General features: G+C 34.3%; 1 protein-coding gene across 4 annotated transcripts in view; it reads left to right on the forward strand.

The window, feature by feature from the left end:
• The window catches only part of LOC130445117 (facilitated trehalose transporter Tret1-like), a 66,963-nt gene extending 47,994 nt beyond the window's left edge, over positions 1-18,969 (forward strand). The window contains exons 1-4 of one of the 4 annotated variants that reach the window (XM_056780629.1): positions 10,695-10,788; positions 11,178-11,532; positions 12,695-12,803; positions 15,391-18,969. In XM_056780629.1, the coding sequence (XP_056636607.1) occupies positions 11,470-11,532; positions 12,695-12,803; positions 15,391-16,721 (1,503 nt within the window). In that variant the 5' untranslated portion in view covers positions 10,695-10,788; positions 11,178-11,469 and the 3' untranslated portion in view covers positions 16,722-18,969. Of the gene's footprint in view, positions 1-10,694; positions 10,789-10,974; positions 10,990-11,177; positions 11,533-12,694; positions 12,804-15,390 lie in introns of those variants that run through there. The other 3 variants (XM_056780630.1, XM_056780628.1, XM_056780632.1) reach the window with 3 other exon arrangements.
• The last annotated feature ends 1,181 nt before the right edge of the window (positions 18,970-20,150 follow it).

Genomic DNA, 20,150 nt, shown 5'->3' on the forward strand with positions numbered 1-20,150 from the left:
GTCTCTCATTTAAGATCTTTTTGACTCGTTTCTTGTGGCGAATCAATCCACGTTCTCTTCATTCTTTTTTATTAAACCAAAGTTCCTTGAATGTTTTGACTCAAACTGCTATCTTCTCCATTTATTCCTATCCTGGCTAAAGACTTTTTGATCTTTTTCTGAGCCGATTTCCTAAGGGCTTACATTCTGTTATTCTTTTAACTTTTTGTGTGGTAGCTGCGATTCTATGAATCTGCTAATAGTTTCTTCATCAAGGATTTCTCTAATTTCAGCGTTCATAAGGTTTCTATATTGTGAGTCACCATCTTTTCTTTACATTTTTCTTTCGGAGGTGTTGAGTTTGAGCTTCCTAAAGTGAAAGACTCCATGAAACCATGGTCAGTGCTACTGAAAAATTTAGAGTTGAAGTTCTTCTAACGCGTCTCCGTCTGTTTTTTGTTAATTTGTTTTTATTCTAGTGATATACTTTTACGGACTATTTTTTCTAATTTAATAGTCAGAATTTGAGAATAATTATGTGTATATGTGTATTCTGATCTATTTTCATCAGATACTTCAGAAAAACCCGTCATATAATTATGTAGAAACATCTTGTAACTCACCGAAAGATATTAAAGAATATAAATATCGACAAATTCCCAATTTAGAAGTCGAAATAGATGTTTTAAAAACATTAAATATCATTTAGAGACAATTTCTAACTTCGAAATCGTTAAATGAGATCGAGATCGAATCGATTAAAGTAATAAATTGAATGTTAGACAGCTTCAAGGTTACCTTCAGCTGTACAATTCTCGAACGTATCGGCTTCATCTCGAGATAAGCTAACAGCAAAGACAAGTCGAAGTTTCTTGAAGAATTTATGATTTTAGTTGGGAAGTTCGATTTGTGAAGTACCTGTCGTATGTTCCTTTTTAAAAAGAGAAACGACTTATCCATAATGGATTCACGGGAATTCGACAACCACCTCATCTTTATCTGGGACTGGATAATTGAGGAATTTATTATCTCGTGATTTATAGGGTACGAAATAAGTATTGAAAACTGTGAGTGAAAAAAATGCTCGCGACAAAAAAGATTAAGAAGTGGGGAGGGGCTCCATCATGTATAAACCATCCTACGTAGACTCTGGAAGTGTATGAAAGTGCAAATAGGTGTGAATTTCTCGCGCATACCATCGATTAAAGGTTTGATCCATATTTGTTCTCGTCTATCATCATGTATCAATGTTTGATTGTGCCCAACCTACCTTACCTTTTTTTTGGCCCCTGGTGGGCCGTGCAATGCTGTAAGTTCATGTGGGAGCTTTCACCTCACTAAACCACCCTCTTCTGTAAACCCACCATTAGGGTTTAACACTCCGGAAGGACATAAGTATGTCATAACGACGGCGTGCCTCAATAATGATGCTGCCTCAGTCTTATCCTTGTCTTTCTCTGTCTTCCGACTCCTTTTTCTTCATAACTTGAGATATATAGGCGATTATATCCTTCCATTTCTTTTCGTTCACAATCTCTGTTACTGACGGTAACTTTCCTATTTTCTTTTCTATTTCTTCTCTTTTTACATCTCACCTCTCGTATTTTCATAGGACATTAGAGACTTTTCTTGATGTTTTTAAGCTGCGCTTTATTTTCCAGTTTATCCCACCTTTCCTGCAATTTCTTTAACGTCTGTTCTCTCGCCATTCTCCTATTACCGGCCAGTCTACCTCCAATTTTATATAGGACCTTCTCTCGGAAATCATTAGGTCGATGGGAGGGAATCCTGCAATGACTTGTGCCAATACTAATAAATCTGCGTATTTTTGTACCTTTATGACATCTCTCCAGACCGGCGCCGCATATAAGTGGACACTAAGTACTACTTGACATTCTACATAAGACTTTGAAGTTGTGCTGTCTTTTTAATAGATTTTTCTGTCACATATTCAATATGATAACCACCCCCAAATACTTACATTGCTTTGTTTTTTCTAGCCTTATGCCATTTACCACCATTCGGAATTGTCTTGAACTTTCCTCGGTGCTTTTATCACAACGATTTCTGTCCTCTTTGGTGCTATTTTTAGTTCGTTTTTTTTGTCCATGTGACTGCTTTTGACACAGCCCTTTCTCTCTCTCGATCGCCCTCTACCCAGTAGATTACATCGTCTGTATAAGCTATCACGTCCACCAACCTAATCTCCTGTCAATCTTTTTTTTATGATAATTTTATTCAGAATGTTTCTTTATGGCGAACGGTTTAGTTGACATGTAGAACGATCTAAAAATCTAAATATCTCGTAAACCATAAATTTTATCGAGTCAAACAAAGAGTACATTTTTGTTAAAATCTCGATTGTAAAATTCATTTTTGGTATTTTTATGTTGGGCTTGAGCCGCCCTTGGCCTTTAGATGGTAGTGTAGAATTATTTATTCCGCGAAACACATTACTGGACATACGTAATCATCCATTAAATATTCATAATGTTGGAATGTATAATTTAGAAAATAAACTTAAACTTTAAAGACCTATAACTCAGAAACGAGGGGTTGTATTAGAAAAATTTTTGTCACAGTATTTTTTTCACGTCATCCACTCATTCCTGAACTAAATATACCTTTTTTGCCGTGAAACTCCAAGAATGATGATTTCTTGAACGGCAAATTAAGCGGCAATTATTGATGTGTTCAAATATAATTGCCGTACATAGGGAAGCGGTTTTTCATGGTGTGGATCGCTAAGTTTATATGAAAAATTGCTATTTCCCAACTTTGCGCACTACCCCGATGTGCTCCGGATAAATCAACGATGATTTCTTGAACGGCAAATTAAGCGGCAATTATTGACGTGTTCAAATATAATTGCCGTACATAGGGAAGCGGTTTTTCAGGGTGTGGATCGCTAAGTTTATATGGAAAATTGCTATTTCCCAACTTTGCGCATTACCTCGATGTGCTCCGGATAAATCAACGATGATTTCTTGAACGGCAAATTAATCGGCAATTATTGACGTGTTCAAATATAATTGCCGTACGTAGGGAAGCGGTTTTTCATGGTGTGGATCGCTAAGTTTATATGAAAAATTGCTATTTCCCAACTTTGCGCACTACCCCGATGTGCTCCGGATAAATCAACGATGATTTCTTGAACGGCAAATTAAGCGGCAATTATTGACGTGTTCAAATATAATTGCCGTACGTAGGGAAGCGGTTTTTCATGGTGTGGATCGCTAAGTTTATATGAAAAATTGCTATTTCCCAACTTTGCGCACTACCCCGATGTGCTCCGGATAAATCAACGATGATTTCTTGAACGGCAAATTAAGCGGCAATTATTGACGTGTTCAAATATAATTGCCGTACGTACTTATGTGTTAAGCTAGCGGACCATAATTTTTTTTAAAAATAACTAACGGCAAATTCTTGGAGTTTCACGGCAAAAAACGGCAGTTATTAAGCTAATCAAAAGACATTTTTGAAAAAATTGGTCCGCTAGGTTAACGTACGTTTCAATAATTACATTCTTAATCGTATCACAAAAAGTTTTCTACTACCACGTACTTTCTACTGACCACGTGTTTTCGGTGGTAGCACCTTACGTGAACAAATGCTGAACTACCAATTAATTTATCGCGAAAATTCCACCACGTTTGCTAAAAACCTCTCATAGTCAAAATAGTATCTCGTTGTCCGACTTTTTCTGTTCGTTTAGTGAAAAAATATAAAACTTAAAAGCATTCGCGACACGACATCAGAGAAAAATAAATAAAATAAAAAATGCCGAGCGATAAAAAAAGTTTCTCAAAGGAATTCATTCGTCGTTGCAACCCGTAGTTATTTTAGCGAAGAGAGAAAATAACTCTCATTGACATAACACACAATTTGCTCAATAATGGTACAATAACATTAATTAAACCTACAATTCAGCGCCCACAAACATTGCCTGAAATAATTCCGAAGTAAAATATCTCGAGCTGATAGATCTTGTACGCTTGACAAAGGCAAGCTCGTGTACATCAGACGTACAATTGTCATCGAAGTCGTTTCATTAAGAAAAAATAGTACAGGAAATTATTTAATAGTTGCACAGATAAAACATTGTGGACAAACGCTTGTAAAAACTACAAAATAAACATAAAAATAACTAAATAAAGTTACGAGTGAAATGAAATTTCAATATGCAGAAGAAAACCACAATGAGTAAGAAAATTATAGGTAATAATTAGTATATAAGTCGGATGTGAGTTCATAGCAAAAATTAAACCAGTATGCAGTCGATTACAGTGTAGAAGGCACTTTCCAGTAAATATGCCCTCAAATTATTGCGGAATGCGGGAAAATATGGTATAGATTTGATTTCAATTGGCAAGTGATTGTGCATTTTTTTTACATTGTAAACTATTGAGCCCTCAACTAATTCTGAACGCGTTCCTAAGTGGATAGCTGTGCAACGATCTTTGTGATATCGAAGAAGCGTATTTACGAATTAGGCAAACGGATTCAAAGATAAATAAGGAAGAATTTTTAATCTTTCAAACAAGACTCTGTAGTGAGCCCTGGTGTTTAATCCAAGTAAATATCTAACAGCTCTCTTTTGTAGTTTGAAGGTTCGCCCATTTCATTTAACTTCTGTGTTATAATCGATTTTTATGTACGAAAGAGTAATAAAATCTACTAACTAATCCAATACTTAGTACACATCAAGTTTAATATAGAAAATGTAGAAGAGGCACAACCGATAAATCTTGGACTATTTTTGCTTAAAGTTATTGAAGATCTCTAAGCTCTAGTAAGGTTTCTGGCCGTGGTTTTTACTGGCTCTAGTAACTGATACCAAGGATTTTAGGTAGAGCAACCTAAATAAAGAAAACTTTGACTTTTTTTAATCTTCCAAAACCACCACAGATTGATTTTATCTTTGATCATCAATAGAAATGATCTGGGAGCGGCAAAAAACCGTAGCAGTATCTTGGCCACCACTTTACATTCACATACTAGCTTTCATCCACTGCAAACAACTCAGTTTCCTTCCTATTGCAATATCTCGCGCAGACCATTGATTACAAGACTTACTTTGTAGTTTCCACTTTTATCATCCAGCGCTCAAGATCTTACTCTTGGAGATCTTTGGGAATATGATGATAAATCGTTGACTTTTCGTACAGATTGTCGAGTTTTAGAAACGATTATCTTGATCCACGCAAATAAGCGACTTAACATCCCATATATTGTTACGAAAAAGTTCGCAAAATGGTTCCCTACACCGGCCCTGTCCATCTACTGGAATTTTAAAAATTCAGTAAAATCGCGCGACGCTTTTTGGGCGGCGTCTTTCACATTTCTTATAAATAGCGGAACTCGTTTGATGTTTATTTGTATATAATGTTTTTAGTAGCAGGCAGTTTATTCACAGTATTTCTTCTAAATAATATCTTAGTCCATTTATTTATTTCTTTTTGTTCTAGAATTTTGTAGAATTTTATTTGGGTATATAAATGATTTTTGTAAACGACGTTTTAAGTTTTAAACAATTAGTCGTAGAAAAAGGACCGAAATTATTTAAATGACATTTATAAGTAAATTATTATAAGTTAAGTGTATTGTATAGTGTGTAAATAAATTAAGAACGCAATAAAGTGTTTATAAATTGAAATCTAAATGAAAAACTTTACAATTTAATACGTAAAATCGACTTCTCTTGATTCGATGTTGTAAATTTAACGAAATGCTTCAATAACGACAGAAATTTGTCATATTCGGCCGTTACGTCTCTGTTTCCCACTTTCCGTAACGTATTATTAGTGTTAAATATTTCCTGTGCTATAAAACTGTCGACTGCAAGTGAAAAGACATTTCGAGTTGGACTGAAAACATAGTGGCGGGCACGTCAATACGCCAGGTAGCCAAGTTCGGTAATTAACCAGCATTGTTCAGATAAGAACGATCAGACCGATGGCAATGATGCTTCTCCAAGATATCACCATTGTCAAGAGGACGACTATCGACCACCGATGATCGTCAGGTCTCTTTACAACTTCAAGATAACGAAACAAAAATATTTTCTATTTAAAGATTACTCATAGATAAAATCTTTCATTCCAAGTCTTATATCGTTAATTAATTAAATTAAATATTTATAGGGTTCTCTGAAAATTCTTATACACTTAGTTCGACGATTCTTGAAGCCATTTAACCCCAAGAAATATTAGTAGTGAAAACCTCTCCTGTACGTGAAATTTCTAGGATAGAAAAGAGAATAAAGTCAGTGGGAGTCAGATCTAGTAAATACGGTTGAACCTCTCTAAGTTGTAGTGCTTGGGAAACATGTGTCCTTGTAGCTGATACATTGATGTTCTAGATATCTGCAAGGCAAACTAGGTGTTCAAGATCTACGTCTCCCTATCAAATTAGTGTGGAAAATACTGCTCTAGGTGGCAGTACTTCATCAATTTCTTCTTGTGCGTCAAAAATTATGATATCTGAGGATAACTGGATGATTTCGCATTGTAAACCAAGTCGTTTCGCGGGCTGCCTCGAGGCGTTCCTCACCTGCAATTTCTTGTTCTTCTTCAGTCCTTTCATTCGCAATGTTTCGGATCCTAATTGCATTAAGACGTTGTTGGAACATAATTCAATTTTGCAAAGTGATAATGGGAAGAAATTTGTTAAAAACTCGTGGTTAGAACTAAAAATAGTACATGGTAAGCCATGACACAATCTCATAGACTAACCATGACGTAGTGAAGATGCTTTAAACTTGGTTAGAATCTAACAAGACGACGAAATGATCTGAAGGATTCCATTTAATCCTATTTTTGAAGAATAAAGCGTATCATGCAGTTATAGATCGTAGCACTTCGAAGCAATGTACGATTGTAAAGCTAAATCTAGACTTCCTGAAGAGGCTACAGAAAAGAATTATGTTGTATAAGGTGGAGAAAGTACAATTTTGAACACTGATTTACAAAATGAAATACCAAAGAAGCTGATAAGGAGACTTATTTTATTTCGTAGTAAGAAGTGCAGCTAAGTACCAACGAGTCATCAAAGAACTTTATACCGGAACCAGAACAAGAATTAAAACTAACGTAGGACTCTCTGAAGAAGTTTAAATTAATATTGGTGTTTGACAAGGACAGTCTTAGCCCAACAAAGTCTATGCAGGATACAGAATGGGTTACCGCTTCCTAAAGGTATTGCTTTATGCAGACACAATCAATGGTAGCAGGTATCAAGATTCAATTACCTGGGAATGAATATATCTAGTGAAAGAAACCTGACAGAGGAGGCACGAACACAAGCATCAAAAGTCAGCGGATATTTGAGAGATACAGTGTGGAGAAACAAAGCGATGAGCTCATAGAGCAAGATCAGAATCTATAAAACGTGTGTGAGACCTATTCTTTGAGACTAGAGCCAAGACATCAACAACAAAAAGAATAATGAGAACCTCAGAGATGAAAATACTGTTAACCATCAAGGGAGTCACCCTCGGGGACCGAATAAGGAGTGATGATATAATAGAAGAATTGGGCGTACAGGTCAGGGCACGAAAAAGATTCTGGAGGAATCACGTAGAAAGAATGCCAGAAGATAGATGGGCAAAGAAGTGGTACGAAAACTGGAGTTCAGCTTCTCAGGAAGATCCAGGGAGAGAGCCAAACGTACAGGATTGAACGGGACCTGGTCCTATTGGAAGAGGAGGAAGAAGAGGAAGAAGTGCAGCGTTGTTATTTATACACTGATATTAGAAGATGTAGGATTTTTCTTTTTTAGGAAAAACAAAATATATGGTATTTAACGTAACTAGAAATTTTTGCAACAACTAAATACCTACGAGAAATAGTTATTGATGAGATCGTTAGTAACTTGAGTAATGAGGTTAATAGAGAAAGACAAAGCTACGAAATTAGTATCGAACTGGAGGGAGTGTACATTATAGTCAACCATTCATAAATTATATTAAATAAATGAATGGCATCACGTAGCCAATGGAAGCTACCGCTTAAGTCGGTCCACACCTGCTAGACATCAATTAGAACAATCTAACATAAACATACTGATAAATCTTCCGATAAAAAAAAATTTCCTTTTGTCTACGTACCGGCGTACGTCGACTAATCCTTTCACGTTTATTTTTGTACTTTGTTTCAATGAACCTTTGAATAAATTAAAACAAAACAGTTATTGGCACGATTCTCATGCCTTCGCTAGTTGCATTCATGTGAAGGGACCAGAATAAACCGTGGCACTCGATTAAAGAACATCGCGTACATGCTCTGAATTATGCAAATGTCCTTTTTTTGTTATATATATATGTGTGTGATACAGAAGGGAGAAGGATCATTTTTCCCGCGTCTAAAAGTAGTAGGTACACAACACTTGAGTTGTTTTGGAGATATTTTAAGAACGGTTATATTTTTGTTTTAATGCGAATTTCTATAAATTAGTCCAAATTTTCGTTGGAATTTCTCCAGAAAAGTATTCAATTAATTTTAAAAATTTCGACAAGTAATCGTCGTCCATTTGGTACCATTCTTTTCTCAGGTTATTCCAAAGATGTGAAATGGATGGAGGACAACTCAATCGGGTTCGAAGAGTGCTTGGAATCGTTGTTATGTTGGAAGATTAATTTTTTGCCGATCAGAACGTACAATATTTTCCTCTAATATTTTTTATAGCCTTGTTTCTTCGATATACAAGGTTCACTAGGTCTTCAGTTACCACTACAAATAAACCCCAAACCATGGTTCTAGCATCCGTTCTTCCTTTCACCTTCTCTTAGATCCAAAAACCTCAAACTTTGATTCAACATTTCATAAAACTCCCTCCCACTTTTCATGCTTTAAATTTTTATGTTTTTTAGCCCTCTGCAATATCTTTATTCCATTTTGACGTCTTTTCTACTGTTAATCTTCCAAAAAGATGGAGATGGAGAGAGATTCGAGGCTCCTGTGGGCAGGATTGCATGACCTGACGTAGTAATTCTTGCTGGGAACGAGAGGAATGGTGAAGAATAACTAGATAGATAGAGGACGATTTAGCAACGAAACTGGAGTTTTATCCAATTCTTCGAATGGATTGGGAGGTCGATATTAAAATATTTTTTTTAAAAACTCGATTGTTAGATAGAGGACGATTAAGAATGATGACCGAGATTTGTTTGAGTTCTTCGAATGAAGTGGGTGGCTCGTATGTTAGAATTAAAATTTCTTCAAGTCTTCAAACGATTCGAAATTACTGAAAATACAGAAGATGAAAATTGAAATATTTTTGTTGTACTCGTATATGTTATAAATATACTAAAAATTTACCACTTTGTAAACAATGAAGGAAAAAAGCAGTAGACTGAATACGAATACCTACGAGTACATATTCGTTTGGTACCTGCTGTTTTCTCATGAAGGCAGTAAAGTGTTTTACTTTGACTTATTTATTCCACAAAAAAAAGATTTCATACGTGTTTTTTATTGTATTAGTCTTCATTAAACTACTTTGTAATTTATGGAGTCGTTGGTGATACATCGTACTAAAAGGGATTGATGGAAGCATCAGGATTATGAGTATATATAATAAAGTAAAGAAAATAATCGTTCTTGGGTGAAAAAAGAATATTGATTGTTGACTTAATATTAGGAAAAGTTATTTATGTCCCAAAAACAAAAATAGAGTCTACACTTGGTTCAAGGAACGAGCTCTCAAGATAGATAAAGTCATGATCACTGTGTTTTGGTATTTTAAAAATTCCTTATCCATAAAAAAAAAGAAAACGAATACTATACGAAAAACTGAACGGTTTATCATGTTAAAAAATAATAATAATTATACCACAAGCTCTAAAATTATCAACCAGAAGCATCTACATCTGCTGGGATAACCTACAAGTTGTCGAGTAACTTGGAGCGGTGGTTAGAACCTCTAAAGTGGTACAAAACTGTATCGATATGTTTTAAAAACATTCAGTGAATAAACATGTGAGGCTTGCGTGGGTCACTGGACATTCTGGTTAGCAAAAAGTGTCACGGTCTTCCCAATTCCCGTATCCGATAGATACATCAAAAGTCTAATGAATAAAGATCTGGAAACCACCAGCAAAACCCTCTTCAGAGGACAATCCAAAGTTTTGGAAGGCAGTCTCATTCAGCTCATAAGAAATCAACTGAGGCTGATCAGCCAAGGACCTCAAGACGATAGATCTCGGAAGATATTCAATTTCCGAGATACACAATTGTCCTTTATAGAAAACCGGGACAATGAGTCAATTGCTGAGCAGCTGGTTCAATCAGAATCCAATTACAATCCAATGTTTCTGAAAGACCCAGCTTCAATTGATCCGTCAGCTACTTACCGAATGGATTGAGATTTTTGGTTCTTGGTTGGTTAATAATTAACAACAAAAGTTATGAAAGGTAAGTTTAAAAACTAAGACTCACGATTGTAGTATGATATATATTTAAAAGTTTTCAGCTTTTATAGTCCAGTGAATAACGTGGATTTGCGTGAAATTTTGCAATTGAGTTCTAATTACTCTTCACCTCAAAATCTACCTGATGCAAATATGTGCAAATTATTATGAGGGGTGAAAACTACCCCTGATTGTAAAAATTTCGTTGTGTAGAGGCTTTTGTGAATTCTTATGGATTCCGTTTAAGTTTTGGGGGAATAATTGGGTCGAACGGTTGGAACTTTCAAAGATTGTAAATCACGGTGTTTTGTTTGTGTTATTTTAAAACTTCTCACCTAAATATGTTGTTTATGTTGGAGCACAGAGGGGTTCTTTGTTTAGAACAAACCTGGAGTGAGGTACGGTCGTTTTCAACAATAAAATAATGACTCTTGTGTATCTTCAAGTATTTCTTTGTATTTCTTGATAAACACAGATGTATGCACACAATTAATTAATTCGTACGCATTGAAAATACCGGTTAAGTTAGTTTTGTTATCACTATAAATAACTATCACTTTATATGAGTTTGATAAACATTTATTATTACTTCTAAAAAGGTAAAACTTTTAATTTCTTTATCAATATCAACAAAAAAACGTATCTTGTTGTTCAAATGTATTATAAATATATTATGAATATACAAGGTGTGATTTAAATCACAACAAATCAATAGAGGAATTTCTGCTTTTCTCACCAGTTTTTTCACTCTTTCTCTGGTAAAATTTCTTGGTTTTCCACTTTTCAGGAGGTTCAGATAAGTTATTTCTTCCTCACATTCGGCTTTAACACGGTAAATGCTTCTGCGAGAATTATGGTGTTGAAGAATGCTAATTCTGTGAGAATCAGGGATCGGGGACTAAATTATAAATGCTAAACAACTCGTAAGACATTTGGCCAACCCTGCAGAGGATCAACTCCTATATCAGGGCCACTACAGCATACACGCTAAATCAATAGGGGAATTTCTGTTTTGAAACATAAATATTTTAATCTGGGGATGTAAATTCGGCCAAATTAATTACCCGACCTACGGTTACATGAAGGTCTATTTGAATCCAGTGATAAATTTGACCAAAAAGTGCCACAGGTACAGAAGGAAGGTACGTATCCGAAAACGGAAAAGTAGCAATGGTATTCACTAAATCCGCACACTCTAATTTATATTTTAATACAATAATATACTTAAAAGTATTCCTAGATTAGATTTTTAGTGCAAATGGGATTTTTAGTGCATTTTTTATAAAAATCTGTCCGTCTGTCCGTCTGTCCGTCTGTCCGTCTGTCCGTCTGTCCGTCTGTCCGTCTGTCCGTCTGTCCGTCTGTCCGTCTGTCTGTCTGTCCGGGCTTTTTACATTTAATTCCTGTATAGTTGCAGATGTGCCAAAACGAAATAAATTTTGGTCATTATTAGAAAAAATTTAGTTTTCTTAATGACAGGTAAAATTTTGTCGTTTCCACCTGTTGTGGTCTTTAGCAAAATATTACTTGACATTGACAACTCGCAAAATTATGTTTACGAAAAGATTAACTACAACATAAATATCAAAATATCAATATTTTGTTTTATTGCGCTGGAAGCTGATTATTCACTAACTCAGTCTAACGGTAAAAAATGTGCTTAGTCTCTTATGATCTTTTTACTTGTTATTTATTAGATAAACGACCGGAAATGACTCATAAAAAAAATTCCGGATGGATTTTTAGTGTCATAGTGTTGTTTATCTATACTTTCAAATTATCCACTGATTCTGAGTATCAAATAAGGATCAGGACAAATTGTACGACCGTTCTTTATAAAGAACTGTATCAAATAGATCACCCCTCGTATAATACTTATTTGATAATCACTGTTTTCGTTATTTACGGTTAATTTCTTTAAATTTTGATTATTCTAAATAATTATTTATTGATACGAATTGTCTGACCAAATATTATGTCTAGTTAAATACTTTCAGATTATTAATCTCGTTATTAATTGTTGTAATTATATTATAACGACCATTTTATGATTATTTGATTATTTAAACTCCACAATCTCCAATTTAAACATATTCTACATGGTCAAATTTTCGTTGTAACTGGATTGAAATATACTTTGGTCGTTTAATAACTAAATTCGAACATAAAAAAAAACATTTTCTTGTTTCTTGTATAATTTCTTACGTCTTACGTCGCAATTATTTTGCTGATAATTAACATAAATAGTTGCATCATTAATGAACTGCTTAATTTTTTGATTAACATACTGTTTTGCTGTCCAAGGCGAACACCTGCGAACACCACGAAAGGTGGAGATTTTGTCAATATTGGTATCAATTTAATATGGATACAAAATGTAAAAATTTTTATCTGTATTATTCTGCTTTAACAGGTGAGTTTATGTCTTTATTTGAATCTATTGTTTTAGATTTTCTAACGATTTATCGGTTTTAGTTTTTTGATTTGATCTGTTTCTCCAATTACCTGTAGCAAATTTTTATATTCACTAAATAGATCGTTTTTTTGACTTATAAACTAAAAGAATTTGTTTATGTAAATGAATAAATATGTTTACAGTCAAATATGTATCTCTAGAATTAATTTTGAAGTTAAAGTATATTGACGAATAGATAAAACTACTTCTGATACATTCCTCCATTATATCAAGCGTTATTTGAATGAAATTTTAATAATTTCGAAACTAAATTAATTTCTATAACAATGTTTCAATAAATATTTGATTTTTCTTATTATTAACCCACTGACAGGCGCATTATTATACTAGTCTCAGAGCTGGCTACAAAAAACTGGATCGATAAAGTGCGCGCCATTTTAGCTTGTAAAATGGAGGCCCCAACTTAGTACATCACCAGCACAGGTCGGATATGAAAATGCCAGCCGGTTTTTCCGAACGAAAAAGTTATGATGATGATGATTTTTTTCTCTTTTGGGGTAGCTTAAACAGATATTTTGAATGGAGATATCAAAAATAATTTTCCATTAAGACGAATACGAAAATTTTTCATTACAAGTATACGCCGAGTTTCTTCAATTTTTTCAGAGGTTTTCCGGCTGCAAATCTTCTTACGCTTCCGCACCGCTCTTAATTGAGACTACAAAAACCTAATAAAAAGTTATGAGGTTTTTCTGAAAAGTTTTCCGGCACTTTCGATCACTTCTTATGAAGGTTTTCCATTCTGTATAACTTCTTGCGCTACCATACCGTTCTTATTTGAGTTTTAAACCGTGCGTTACAAAAGGTTTCGCGCGCGCACGTTATGAGGTTTTTCTGACAAGTTTTCCGGCACTTTCGATCACTTCTTATGAGGGTTTTCCATTCTGTATAACTTCTTGCGCTACCATACCGCTCTTATTTGAGGTTTAAACCGCACGTTACAAAAGGTTTCGCGCGCGCACGTTATGAGGTTTTTCTGACAAGTTTTCCGGCACTTTCGATCACTTCTTATGAGGGTTTTCCATTCTGTATAACTTCTTGCGCTACCATACCGCTTTTATTTGAGGTTTAAACCGCACGTTACAAAAGGTTTCGCGCGCGCACGTTATGAGGTTTTTTTGAAAAGTTTTCCGGCACTTTCGATCACTTCTTATGAGGGTTTTCCATTCTGTATAACTTCTTGCGCTACCATACCGCTCTTATTTGAGGTTTAAACCGCACGTTACAAAAGGTTTCGCGCGCGCACGTTATGAGGTTTTTTTGAAAAGTTTTCCGGCACTTTCGATCACTTCTTATGAGGGTTTTCCATTCTGTATAACTTCTTGCGCTACCATACCGCTCTTATTTGAGGTTTAAACCGCACGTTACAAAAGGTTTCGCGCGCGCACGTTATGAGGTTTTTTTGAAAAGTTTTCCGGCACTTTCGATCACTTCTTATGAAGGTTTTCCATTCTGTATAACTTCTTGCGCTACCATACCGCTTTTATTTGAGGTTTAAACCGCACGTTACAAAAGGTTTCGCGCGCGCACGTTATGAGGTTTTTTTGAAAAGTTTTCCGGCACTTTCGATCACTTCTTATGAAGGTTTTCCATTCTGTATAACTTCTTGCGCTACCATACCGCTTTTATTTGAGGTTTAAACCGCACGTTACAAAAGGTTTCGCGCGCGCACGTTATGAGGTTTTTTTGAAAAGTTTTCCGGCACTTTCGATCACTTCTTATGAAGGTTTTCCATTCTGTATAACTTCTTGCGCTACCATACCGCTTTTATTTGAGGTTTAAACCGCACGTTACAAAAGGTTTCGCGCGCGCACGTTATGAGGTTTTTTTGAAAAGTTTTCCGGCACTTTCGATCACTTCTTATGAAGGTTTTCCATTCTGTATAACTTCTTGCGCTACCATACCGCTTTTATTTGAGGTTTAAACCGCACGTTACAAAAGGTTTCGCGCGCGCACGTTATGAGGTTTTTTTGAAAAGTTTTCCGGCACTTTCGATCACTTTTTACGAGGGTTTTCCGGCATTCAAAACTTCATCCGCTATTATACCGCCCTTATTGAGGTTTAAACCCCACGTTACAAAAGGTTTCGCGCGCGCACGTTATGAGATTTATATATTTATGAGTGCATTCTATAACTTGTGGAAGACCATTGTTTATAGGATTTTCTTCAGTAGTTATGTCATTGATTTTGGCCTGTATTTTGTTTATCTGATAAATATTTTCGATGGCTTTCGTGATGTTATATGGTTGTATAGAAGGTGTGTACCACGTCCTCCAGTAGTATTCGGTCAAACGCCTTTTCCAGGACTATAAAACACACACAAAACGTCGGTTTGTTATACTAGATGGATTTTTCAGTTATTTATCGCAGGACAAATATCGATATTCTTAATTTTATAGTCCTCGATCCTCATTATTTCTTTGATTGATTCCTATATCCTTCACGAATACTTCTGGATAAGTTACAGCTTATCAAAAAACTGCAAAGAACTATAAAGAGTTGATAGTTTGATTTTAATTTTCAGCAAGCATGATGTCTATGGCGACTGGATGTAAACAAGTATGGAACTCGCCGGTAATACCAAAACTTATGTCAAACGACACGTCAATCAACCCTCTTGGAATACCTATAAGCGTGCTACAAGTTTCTCTATTGACTGCTCTAAATCCGATAGGAATAATTATGGGTACTGTCCTCATAGGAAAATTACCAGATATAATTGGAAGAAAGAAAACTTTGATTCTGATAACCACAGGGGGAATGGTATCTTTTATAGGTTTATATTTCGCTAGATATCTTTATCAATATATTATATTACTTTTATTAATGTCGACAAATGTATCGGCAGTAATTATAGTAGCACCGATTTATACAGCCGAAATCGCCGAGGATTGTAATCGGGGTAATTTGGGGAGCTTGATGACTTTCTGGGCAGTTCTAGGTCAACTTTACGGGTACGTTGTAGGTGCCGTGACTACGGTTAATACTTTTTTTTTATTATGTGCCTTACCTTCCTTCATCGTATTGATAATGTCCATATTCATACCGGAATCTCCGATTTATCTTTCGATGAAAGGGGATAAGATTGGGGGTATGCGCGTTTTAAAGACATTACGTCCATCGAAAACTATGAGTGATATAGAGACGGAATTTTATGAGAAAGAGCATGTTTTGAACGATAAGAAGAAGGATGAACATGTAAGTTTGAAGAGTTTCTGCGTGAGTCGTTCGGTGAGGAAAGCGTTGATTCTGTCGATAGCTACTAGATGTCTTTCCGATCTGTCAGGTTTAACTATAGTTTTATCTTTTATGGCGACGCTTTTAAACGACGCTCAAACTAATATATCTGGCGATAATTTAGCAATTATTGTTATGGTTATCAAAATTTTAGCTTCGATTGTAACTATTTTTGTTATAGAAAAAGCTGGGCGTAGAATTTTGATTCTCTCGAGTGCTTTGGTATGCGGTACTTCGATGTTTGCATTAGGTCTTTATTTTTATTTCAAAATTAATAATTATCTATTGCATCGATCGCTTGGTTTGATACCAATAATTGCGATCGTATGTTTTCTTTCTAGTTATAGTTTCGGTCTTAGCGCGGTGCCGTGTGTACTGCGAGCCGAGCTGCTACCTAACGAATTGAGAGCAATTGGGAGCAGTATAGCTCAATTCATCGGTACGGCGGCTCTTATAGCCGTTTCGTTTGCTTATCCATTGGTTTCTACTTATTTGGGGGTACAATATAATATGTTCACTTTCAGTTTATTCTGTTTTACTGGTTTCACTTTCTTATTTTTTCATTTACCCGAAACGAAAGGAAAAAGTTTTGCCGAAATTAGGAATTTGCTGAAATAATTTGTATGTAATAATGTTCCTGGATAAGCGAAACGACTCTCGAATAAGATATGTAATTAGAATACAGTTCTTTTCTCACTGAACCTGGATGCAGTATCTATTATTGTTATACAGTTCTGAGGTAGAAGATTTATCATCATATATCTCAACAAAACCGTTTGAACTATCGAAATGTACTATTATCAATGTACGCAGCTTGCCTGAAGGTGGATTTAAACCAGCAGATAAATTATATGAAAAAGCATTGGCCGCGTGCCAAGAATTTTGTCTACTATCGAAATATTCTTTTCTCAAGAAGAACGCATGTGCTTTCTTTTCTCCGAATGATTTTCTATTTGAAATTTTGGTTTTCCTGGAGCTTTACGTGGTTTTCCTGCTGTTTGAAATCAGCCGCATTCTACTCTTTGTCTAATGTTTATCTGTAAAAGATTTAAATATCATGTTCTATCATTAAGTGTTGAAGGATCGATTTTTCTTTCTTTATTTCTAGATACACGGGACTTTTGGTCCATCTAAACATTTTTCTATTATTCTGTACATCTTAAGGTAATGGAAGATCAATAAAACCCAGGAAATTTGTATTAGCTCAGGTATATTTATGAAAATTAGTACCTCCTACTTAAAAATGAACTATTTTTTCAATAGATTTTCGGAATTACCTAAAAACTGCATGTACTCGTTCCCCAAAAGAAAAACAGAACTGCAACGACTTGTAAATTGGTTTTACTTAAGTTTGTAATCATGTTTCAATTTCTGAGTAACATTTTACGATCTGCATCAGCTTCATCATGAGGTTTTATATATTTCTTCTTGTAACAAATGCTCTCCGTTGTAAGAAATCTTTTGGTCAAATGTAAAAAAGTTTATATTCCATTACATTGAAGACATTCTGACTATCATCATCATTTAGCTCAACTAAGTCCACCGCTGGACAAAAGCCGCCCGTAATTAAATTTATCTGTGTCGATTCTATGAGGCTTTCGTGCTGTTTGATCGCATTCTGTTGATATCCTCAAACCCTGAGGCCTCCACTTAACATTTTCTTTGTCCAGAGTCCATTCGTAAACCTAGTAACTTGACCAGTTCCATTTTAAATTTGTTCACTAAATTGCATCAGTTGAACCTGATATTTGTCTAGATGGTTTATACAAAACTATGTCTGTAAGGAAAAAATTTTTCTAGTTTTTTTTGTACAATGCTTATTTCAATGTTTTATAATAAATGAGACAAATTATTTAAATTTAGTTATTAGTAAAATGTTTTAATTTAGGTTTACAAAATAATATGTTCATAGTGTTAATATTAATCCGGTCAATTTGGACATTCGAAGTTACATAAATTCCCTTTAAGTTGAAAATCAGCAAAATTGTTCAAAATACGTGTATGGAAAAAAAATTATTCAAGGTCGTAGGTCAAAAAAATGAGTTTTTCGCAATTTTCAGCAAAACGGTGAGTTTTACTATAAAAATACTTTATACGAAAATTGTAGATCATAAAATTATCTACAAAAAAGTATCAGCACTTTTTTTCTGCGACCCACCGTTTCTGAGATATAACGATTCAAAAAGTTGTAAAAGTTGTCGTATTTAATGGTTTCATCAACATTATTATCAGCAGTAAACTTTTCTTACAACATTGAAATGAACCGAGAAATGTGAGTTTTTGTAAGAAATTTCTGTTGACTGGTGGAAACTGTCATAAGTTCATCAAATAAATTATCAAATGACGAAGATGTTGATAAAGTTCGAGGATGTTAAATCTGAAACATTATGATTTTTACAACTTTTTGAATCGTTATATCTCAGAAACGGTAGATCGTAAGAAAAAAAGTATTAATACGTTTTTTGTAGAAAATTTTATGATCTACAATTTTTGTTAAAGGTATTTTTATGATAAAACTTATCGTTTTGCTGATAATCGCGAAAATACTCATTTTTTTGACCTCGAATAAATTTTTTTTCATACACGGAAATGATGTGGAACATCCAAATTTTATTTTCATTTGTATATTTTACTGATTTTCAGCTTGATGAGAATTTATGTAGCTTCACTCTTATTTTTTGGTCTAATTTGACCGGACTATTTGTTGATTCGAAATCCTCAGTTTCTTATCTCAACCACGTCATTTCAAGAGTTTTTTTATATCGACTCTTGAATATAATTTTTATATAAATATGTTAAGAACAAAAATTAGTATTTTATTTTTTGTTTCAAAAGAGAATTTGTTTAAATAAAATTTGTTATTTTTTACGCTTATGAATTAATTATTCCAAATTATAAATCCTGTTGAAAATATGAACTGAAATTTGTGAAAATATTGAAGACGTAAACAAAAATCATCATAGAATTCGACAACATCATTTAATAAGAGCCAAAAAGAAAAAAAAACTGTAATTATAACATGCCATTTGGCTTATTACGTTTTTCTTAAAATATATTAAATTTTTATTTTTTATTTTAATTCTAACATTCGAAAAATCAATCAAATCTCGGTATTTACTCTTAATCGTCCTCTATCTGACTACATTCTACAACAAATATGAATAAATTTAATATAATTTGTGGTAATATTATCCCTTAATCTTAAAAAATGTTTTCTTTTTTTCAAAAATCAAAAAATTTTGAAATACACATGACATAAACTGAATATATATTAATAATTGATAAACGTGTGAAGAATTATCTAAAAATTTAATGCATACACAATAACTTTCTTCCAGGTATATAGCTGTAACTCCCAGATCCTTTCAATTATCCCTGAAAAGGTGCTGAAAAACAGAGTTTCAAAAATTGATCGGCGTTGTTCGAGAAAACAACCAAACTATGGGATTAGCGAACCATGCAGAAACTTAGACCCACTGTCTGATATCTGATATCTCTTGGGCAATTTGCAGCTTTGAGTTTTCATGAAGATTTTTTTGCAGACAATAATCGTAAAAGTCTTTCGAGATTCTTTAGTCTTTAACAGCCGGCTACATCATGTAACCACGAGGTTCTTGGAGGTTTTGGAAAGCATGTATCACTGCAGGGAGTGGAAATTTCATTTTTTTCCTGCGTAATGAAGTATAATGTAACAAGAATATTGAAAAGATACCCGTCAAATTTAAAAAAAAACCAAACACTCAATTTTAGTCACCAACTTTTAAGGGCGATATCTGAGAAACGGGAAATTTCGCGGCATCAAATTTAGAAACACTCTGTGTATCTGAAAATCTTATTTAGGTATCTACGTGTTAATAAAGCCATTTTCTTAACGTGTCTAAACGCAATATCAGGTGCTACTTGAAGTTAACTGATATTTGTTGATTATGTCCTTTTAAGTTAGTTGGAAAAATCTTGATAAGGGTTTTGATTGCCCTACTGTTAACACGCAAAACTTCGTTACCTTAGGTGAAACGAACAATATCTAAATTAGTTGTTAAATGCGTC

Source organism: Diorhabda sublineata, chromosome 6, assembly GCF_026230105.1.
Source record: "Diorhabda sublineata isolate icDioSubl1.1 chromosome 6, icDioSubl1.1, whole genome shotgun sequence".
NCBI lineage: Eukaryota > Metazoa > Arthropoda > Insecta > Coleoptera > Chrysomelidae > Diorhabda > Diorhabda sublineata.